Raw genomic sequence first — 8,956 nt, 5'->3', positions numbered from 1 at the left:
TGGTCATCCCTGCTGTTCTCATGCCAACGCCTGGGAAGCGGGCAGGAAGAAGAAGTCGATGATACCGAGGGCTGGCACCAACCTCCCCCAGGAAGTGATGCGTTGATTCTGGCACACCTGGCTGCTGGGGGCAGGTGATTGAGATATTAAGTGATGTCACATAAGAGCTAACATGCTGACTACCCGGTCATGCGCGTCCGCGTGCCGCATCGCGCACATGTTGATTTTGTCCATCCACACCAGACGCGGTCAGGACACGCAGGTTGAAGTATCTAAACTAATTTGAGGACAGGTCGAAACACAAATGAAACATTCATGGACATTTAGCTAGCTAGCTTGCTGTTGCTGCTATTTTGTCCTGGGATATAAACATTGGGTTGTTATTTTACCTGAAATGTACAAGGTCCTTTTTGTTGCGAATTGGAGTGGGTCTAGGGTTTCCGGGATGATGGTGTTGATGTCAGCCATGACCAGCCTTTCAAAGCACTTCATGGCTACCAACGTGAGTGATAAAGGGCGGTAGTCATTTAGGCAGGTTACCTTCTCTTTCTTGGGCACAGGGTCTGTGGTGGTCTGCTTGAAACATTTAGGTATTACAGACTCGGTCAGGGAGAGCTTGAAAATGGCAGTGAAGACACTTGCCAGTTGGTCCACGCATGCTCTGAGTACACGTCCTGGTAATCCGTCTGGCCCCGCGGCATTGTGAATGTTGACCTGTTTTAAAGGTCTTGCTCACATCGGCTAAGGAGAGCGTGATCACACAGTCGTCCGGAACAGCTGGTGCTCTCATGCATGCTTCAGTGTTGCTTGCTTCAAAGCGAGCATAAAAGGCATTTAGCCTGTCTAGTAGGCTTGCGTCACTGGGCAGTTCGCGGTTGGGTGTCCCTTTGTAGTCTATAATAGTTTGCAAGCCCTGTCACATCCAACGAGCGTCAGAGCCGGTGTAGTAGGATTCAATCTTAGTCCTGTATTGACACGTTGCCTGTTTGATGGTTCGTCTAAGGGCATAGCGGGATTCTTATGAGCGTCCAGAGTATTGTCCTGCTCCTTGAAAGAGGCAGCTCTAGGCTCTAGAGTGCGGTCTTAGTGCCAGCATCGATTTGTGGTGGTAAATAGAAAAATATAGATAAACTCTCTTGGTAGATAGTGTGGTCTACAGCTTATCATGAGGTACTCTACCTCAGGCGAGCAATACCTCAAGACTTCCTTAATATTAGACATTGCGCACCAGCTGTAATTGACAAATAGACACACACCACCACCCCTCGTCTTACCGGACGTAGCTGTTCTGTCCTGCCGATGCACGGAAAACCCAGCCAACTGTATATTATCCGTGCCGCCATTCAGCCACGACTCGGTGAAACATAAGATATTACAGTTTTTAGTATCCCGTTGGTAGGACAGTCTCGAACGGAGCTCATCTTGTTTTTTCTACACTGATTGCACATTGGACAATAGAATGGATGGTAGAGGCGGGTTACCCACTCGCCAACAAATTCTCACAAGGTACCCGGATCTGCGCCCCCTGTATCTCAGTCTTTTCTTCATGTGAATGACGGGGATTTGGGCCTGGTCCGGGAGAAACAGTATATCCTTCGCGTCAGACTCATTAAAGAAAAGATTAGGCCATAATCTATGGATTTCACTGGGAATAAATATATGCATAAATTGGTCACAGATACCTTAACAAAAGAGGTAGGGGCGTGGATCAGAAAACCAGTCAGTATCTGGTGTGATCACCATTTGCCTCATGCAGCGTGACACATCTCCTTCGCAAAGAATTGATCAGGCTGTTGATTGTGGCCTGTGGAATATTGTCCCACTCCTCTTCAATGGCTGTGCGAAGTTGCTGGATATTGGCGGGAAATGGAAAACGCTGTCGTACTCGTCGATCCAGGTCATCCCAAACATGCTCAATGGGTGATATGGCTGGTGAGAATGCAGGCCATGGAAGAACTGTGACATTTTCAGCTTCCAGGAATTGTGTACAGATCTTAGCGACATGGGGCCGTGCATTATCATGCTGAAACATAAGGTGATGTCGGCGGATGAATGGCATGACAATTGGCCTCAGGACCTTGTCACGGTATCTCTGTGCATTTAAATTGCCATCGATAAAATTGACATTGGAGGCGGCTTATGGTAGAGAAATTAACATTAAATTCTCTGGCAACAGCTCTGGTGGACAGTCCTGCAGTCAGCATGCCAATTGCAAGCTCCATCAAAACTTGAGACATCTGTGGGATTGTGTTGTGTGACAAAACTGCACATTTTAGAGTAGCCTTTTATTGTCCCCAACACAAGGTGCCCAATTTTTTTGAGAAATAAGCTTTACTGAGATCTTATATTTCAGCTCATGAAACATTTTACATGTTGTGTTTATATTTTTGTTTAGTATAGATGACATTGCAGTGTGACATATTTACAACGAACTTGGAAACAGTGTCCAAGCCCTCCATACATTACATAGGACACATACAGGACAAATGTGCAGGTGCGACTTGGCCTTACTGTTGTTCCTTATCTACTATCCAGGCCTATTTTTATCATCCTTGTTTTAGCAGTTAAAACATGACTGCCACATTATTATTATTTTTATTCTGAAAGGTGGTATGAGAGGTTTTATAATAAACACCATTACAGCGATTAAATTAATGAATAATTGATTAAAAGGGAAAGGGCTCTTAAGAAAAAAAGTGTTTCTGGCAGTGATAAAACATGATGCAGTGTCTTGTAGAATGCTTTCCATGAATGTCATGTGAGCAACCTGGTCTCAGAGTAGGGCTGTGGCAGTCACGAAATTTCATCAGCCGGTGATTGTCAAGCAAATAACTGTCAGTCTCACGGTAATTGACCGGTAATTAACATAAACACATTTAGCCACTGAAGCAGACCTTTGGAACATCTACATTTTAAAAAGTGTAATAAATTCATGTAATATAGCCTACACCTTCCAAATCCATTATTTATTTTAGACAGGTCTAAAGAAGCATGATATGAAGAAAATGTAGTCTATTTAAGAAGAACAGAATAGCATACTCTGAGTTGTCCTTATGTTAGGTCCTGATCTGGCTATGCCAAATGGCTGTGGGCTACACCAGTTCATTTAGCAGACAAGATTTGCTTAGAATTCCGTGGCATTATTTTATAGTATGAAGAATACAATTGAACAAAGCTGAATAAAATAGAAATAATATTTTCTCCAAATGATTTGAGGGAGTGCACATGCGGCTATTCTGTGTTGAGCGGTTAACAAAGAGTTATTAATGTAACTTTAGTTGTTCTACAGACGTTGGGCTATATGTTTAGATTTTTAATACATTGTAAGGCTGAATGATGCGACTCTAATGATGATTTGGAAAAAGTCGCTTGAAAGGCATGAGCTCTGCTTTGTTTTTTGTGCAGGCTGTACACACTACGTCAGTCACCATAATTTGCAAATAAATTCATTAAAAATCCTACAATGTGATTTTCTGGATTTTTTTTCTCAATTTGTCTGTCATAGTTGACGTGTACCTATGATGAAAATTACAGGCCTCTCTCATCTTTTTAAGTGGGAGAACTTGCACAATTGGTGGCTGACTAAATACTTTTTTCCCCACTGTAACTGTTTTGTGACGTCTTCCTCTTTCATGACTCAATAATATCACCTTCCATACAGTTCTTTTTGATTGGCAGCCCAGCATTGTGTGATTGGATTGCAGATAGAACCTTATAGCACCAAGTTAAAAGGTGTTTGCGCAGATAGAACTTGCAGATGTTGTTGTTGTTTTTTTTCATTGTAAAAGAAATCTGACATGTCTCACATGTTAAGGACCACCTAAAGAGCAACTCTATGTGAATAACTCATTTTTGACCAAGATGTCAGATAGAACCTCAAGGTCACGATTGGTTGTGTCCCAAATGGCAACCTGTTCCCTATACAGTGCACTACTTTCGACCAGAACCCTATGGGTCCTGGTCAAAAGTAGTGCACTACAAAGGAATAGGGTGCCATTTGGGACACATTATTCCAAATTTCAGTCCATAATGGGTAACTGCTCTATGTACCGTGGTCCTGAGTACTGTCCTCTACACTGGCAGTAAAAGTCCTGGTTGTCCAGGACACAGGTTCCTCCATACAGACAGGGGTTGGAGGAACAGGGGCTAGCAGCCACCTCACAGTGAGACCCCATGAACAAGTCACTGCATTTACAGAAGTAACCTGCAATAGAAACAAGTGTATAATGTACAAAATAATATATATAGGACAACAAGATGTTTGAGATCAATGTGTTCTGTGTAGACTGTGAATAGGACTGTATGGTGATTCATCTCTGTCAGTAAATGGTGTCTGTCTCCTACCTCCATGAGGCAGAGTGGAGCAGGTTCCTCCATTCCCACAGGGCTGAGAGGAGCAGTCTGGGACAGGGAGGGTCCCACAGCCTGGTGCCACCCCCACCACCTCCTCTACTAGAACATGGGCCTGGGCCTCGGTGTCCAGGTTCAGATCATAGCCATTAAACCTGACAAAATTAAATCAACATTTATTTATGCATTTCACAAGCAAGTTTGTCACAAATCACTTTACGAAAAGAAGGACAACATTTGAAAAAAAGTGGACAAAAGGAAGGGAAACATCAAATACCTGACTGCCTCCATACAACCCTGTAGATCACGACTGTGAGAGACTGGCAAACGCTGCTGGTCAGATTCAGAAACACCACCCAGGAATAGGCTTCCGTCCAGGTTGAGGGAGTGGAGGGTGCCTGGTGCCGTGCCCGAGGCTGTGTAGAGCTGATCCAGAACCAGCATGGCGTGATTGCCGTCTACCTCAAGGGATACGGTGTGCCACTGGCCATCACTGACCTGGGCACTGTGGATAGAGACGATGGCTGGGCCACTGCCGCAGTCAAACTCGTACTGCAGCTTACCGTCCACTATCTGGGGGTAGTAGTGGGTTCATTAAGATAGACAATGGTTGTTAGGCATGGGAATTGCCAGGGACCTCACGATACAATATTATTACAATACTTTGGTACCGATTCGATATGTATTGCGATTCTCACAATCCTATATACACTATATATACAAAAGTATGTGGACACCCTTCAAATTAGTGGATTCGGCTATTTCAGCCACACCCTTTGCTGACAGGTGTATAAAATTGAGCACACAGCCATGCAATCTCCACAGACAAACATTGGCAGTAGAATGGCCTTACTGAAGAGCTCAATGACTTTCAATGTGGCACCATCATAGGATGCCACCTTTCCAACAAGTCAGTGCGTCAAATTTCTGCCCTGTAAGAGCTGTCCCGGTCAACTGTAAGTGCTGTTATTGAGAAGTGGAAACGTCTCGGAGCAACAACGGCTCAGCCTCGAAGTGGTAGGCCACACAAGCTCACAGAACGGGACCACCGAGTGCTGAAGTGCATAGCACGTAAAAATCTTCTGTCCTCGGTTGCATCACTCACTTCCGAGTTCCAAACTGTCTCTGGAAGCAACGTCAGCACTAGAACTGTTCCCCGGGAGCTTCATGAAATGGGTTTCCATGACTGAGCAGCCGCACACAAGCCTAAGATCACCATGCGCAATACCAAGCGTTGGCTAGAGTGGTGTAAAGCTTGCCGCCATTGGACTCTTGAGCAGTGGAAACGCGTTCTCTGGAGTGATGAATCACGCTTCATCATCTGGCAGTCCGACGGACAAATCTGGGTTTAGCGGATGCCAGGAGAACGCTACCTGCCCGAATGCATAGTGCCAACTGTAAAGTTTGGTAGAGGAGGAATAATGGTCTGGGGCTGTTTTTCATTGTTCGGGCTAGGCCCCTTAGTTCCAGTGAAGGAAATCTTAACGCTATAGCATACAATGACATTCTAGACAATTCTGTGCTTCAAACTTTGTGGCAACAGTTTAGAGAAGGCTCTTTCCTGTTTCAGCATTACAATGCCCCCGTGCACAAAGCGAGGTCCATACAGAAATGGTTTGTCAAGATCGGTGTGGAAGAACTTGACTGGCCTGCACAGAGCCCTGACCTCAACCCCATCGAACACCTTTGGGATGAATTGGAACGCCTACTGCGAGCCAGGCCTAATCACCCAATATCTGTGCCCGACCTGACTAATGCTCTTGTGGCTGAATGGAATGAGATGTTCGACGAGCAGGTGTCCACATACTTTTGGTCATGTAGTGTTTATTGCATTTCAATACTGTGATATTTTTGCTATTTGATGTTCCACACATATTGCCCACCATATGTCTGTTGCAGAGGGACAAGAGAGCCATGAGAAAACAAGTTTTGATCAGTCACAGAAATAAAAGTGTTGTAAATAAATTGGCTCCCTATTTAAAAAGAAGATGGAGAACAAGCTATAAAGGAATATACTGGAGCCTTGGTGCAGGTACAGCCAACTAGCGCAACAAAAATTATTTTGCGATATTGTCAAAACGATATGATACATTGTATTGGGTTTTTACCCATCACTAATGGTTGTGTCTGAAATGGCACCATATTCCCTATTTAGTGCACTCAGTGGCCAGTTTATTAGGTACACCACCCCATTCACGAAAATGGTTTGCTCCTACAGACAGTGAGTCAGGTGGCCGTGGCTTGCTATATAAAACAGGTAGACAGGAATTCAGTTCCTGTTAGACTAAACGATAGAATGGGCAAAACGTGTGACCTAAGCGGCTATGATTGTTGCTGCCAGGCGCACCGGATCCACTATCTCAGAAACGGTGGCCCTCCTGGGCTTTTCACGCACAACAGTGTCTAGGGTTTACCGAGAATGGTGCTACAAACAAAAAACATCCAGTCAGCGGCAGTCCTGTGGGCGAAAACAGCTACAATCAATCAATTAAATGTATTTATAAAGCCATTTTTACATCAGCAGGTATATATACAGAATACCCAGCCTAAAACCCCAAACAGCAAGCAATGCAGAAGCATGGTGGCTAGGAAAAACTCTCTAGAAAGGCAGAAACCTAGGAAGAAACCAGGCTCTGAAGGGTGGCCAGTCCCCTTCTGGCTGTGCCGGGTGGAGATTATAACAGTACATGGCCATTAAGGCCAGATTTTTCTCCAAGATGTTTCAAGCGTTCATAGATGACCAGCAGGGTCAAATAATAATCACAGTGGTTGTAGAGGTTGCAACAGGTCAGTAAATCAGGAGTAAATGTCACTTGGCTTTTCATAGAGGTTGAAATAGCAGGTGCGGTAGAGAGAAAGAGTTGAAAACGGCAAAGTACAACAGTGGTGTGCAGAACGGCATCTCGGAACGCACAACTCGTCGGTCCTTGTCACAGATGGGCTATTGCAGCAGACGACCACACCGGGTTCCACTCCTATCAGCTAAAAACAAGAAGAAGCGGCTCCAGTGGGCACGCATTCACCAACACTGGATAATTGAGGAGTGGAAGAACATTGCCTGGTCCGACGAATCCCGGTTCCAGTTGCGTCATGCTGAATACAGTGTCAGGATTTGGCGTAAACAGCATGAGTCCATGGCCCCATCCTGCCTGGTGTCAACGATACAGGCTGGTGGCAGTGGTGTAATGATGTGGGGAATGTTTCCTGGAACACGTTAGGTCCCGTGATACCAATTGAGCAACGTTTGAGCTACAGAGTGTAACTGAATATTGTTGCTGAGCAGGTGCATCCCTTCATGGCTACAGGGGGGTCCGACCCGGTACTAGATGGGTTTACCTAATAAACTGGCCACTGAGTGGAGTAGGGTGCCATTTGGAACGCAGACAATGTGATGTCAGAGAATACTGACTAAACGCATACTATTTTCCCATTCAGTATGTGAGTGTCTCTAGAGGTGTACTGTATAGTGTTGTATTGATGGATGTGTTACACCTGAGTTTATGGCCTGTTTTATTCCCTTAAAATTAAATTACTGATTTTCCTAACTGAACAACCAACAGCAACTTGTGGCCTATTCTGTATATAGTGCACTAGTTTATAGTGCACTACTATTGACCAGAGCCCTATATAGGGAATAGGTGCCATCTGGGACTCATCTATAGACCTACCTCTAGAATGCTGTAGTCTGTTCCTCTGGCGAACAGGAGAGTGGCATGGTGGGACAGGGTTCTCAGTCTGAGAGACACTTTCATCTCCTCTCTATTACGGTTCTCCATCAGACGGTACCTGATGTAACCCTTCCCACTGAACCACAGAGACTGACCTCCTGTGGTTTAAAAAGAACAGATAGACGGATCAGTTTGTTATGTGACACATTACATCTCTGTTACTAATATCTGTTTTGGTGGTGACTGAAGTAATGGTTATATAGGATCCGAAGAAACAGGAGCCATTCTAGGGTGGCAGGTAGCTTAGTGGTTAAGAGCGTTAGGCCAGTAATCGAAAGGTCGCTGGTTCGAAAACCTGAGCCGACTAGGTGAAAAATCTGTCGATGTGCCCTTGAGCAAGGCACTTCACCCTAATTGGTCCTGTAAGTCGCTCTGGATAAGAGCGTCTGCTAAATGACTCAAATGTAATTCTGTTCGTCATCCTCTATTCATCTGGAATGTGAGAATAATGTCTAGCAACATTAGACTAAAGAAACAGTCATTCAAACACTATCTTGGTTGATGATCTGTTAGGTTGTTTAAGTGACAGAGAGTACCTGAGCATCCTCCCTGTTGGTCAGGTGGACAGGTTGGACACACATCCCTCAGGACAGGGCTTCCCCTCACAGAGCTGCTTCAACACAGGACACTCACCACCTAGTACCGAGCATATCAAATCAATACAATTAGGGAGAGGACACATCCTAAATGGCACCCTATTCCCTATATAGTGCACTACTTCTGACCAGGGCTCATACAGCTATGGGAAAAAGTAATGCACTATGTAGGGAATAGGGTGCCATTTGGGACACGTCCAAAATGTAGTGTATTGGACGACCTCTATTGTTTTATCAATAGCCTGATGATATGTGATGTGTTGTGTGAGGTGTGGTGTCTGT

General features: G+C 44.8%; 1 protein-coding gene across 1 annotated transcript in view; it reads right to left on the bottom strand.

The window, feature by feature from the left end:
* Nucleotides 1-3,951: 3,951 nt before the first annotated feature.
* LOC121558065 (protocadherin Fat 1-like) overlaps nucleotides 3,952-8,956 on the bottom strand; it is a 34,060-nt gene continuing 29,055 nt past the window's right edge. The window contains 6 exon segments of the mRNA XM_045213363.1: nucleotides 3,952-4,204; nucleotides 4,345-4,505; nucleotides 4,628-4,923; nucleotides 8,019-8,176; nucleotides 8,615-8,652; nucleotides 8,654-8,714. Of these exon segments, the coding sequence (XP_045069298.1) occupies nucleotides 4,020-4,204; nucleotides 4,345-4,505; nucleotides 4,628-4,923; nucleotides 8,019-8,176; nucleotides 8,615-8,652; nucleotides 8,654-8,714 (899 nt within the window). The 3' untranslated portion in view covers nucleotides 3,952-4,019.

Source organism: Coregonus clupeaformis, unplaced genomic scaffold (genome assembly GCF_020615455.1).
Source record: "Coregonus clupeaformis isolate EN_2021a unplaced genomic scaffold, ASM2061545v1 scaf0106, whole genome shotgun sequence".
Taxonomy (NCBI): Eukaryota; Metazoa; Chordata; class Actinopteri; order Salmoniformes; family Salmonidae; genus Coregonus; species Coregonus clupeaformis.
Note: the sequence above shows the minus strand (reverse complement) of the source record. Positions and strands in the feature narration are given on the sequence as shown.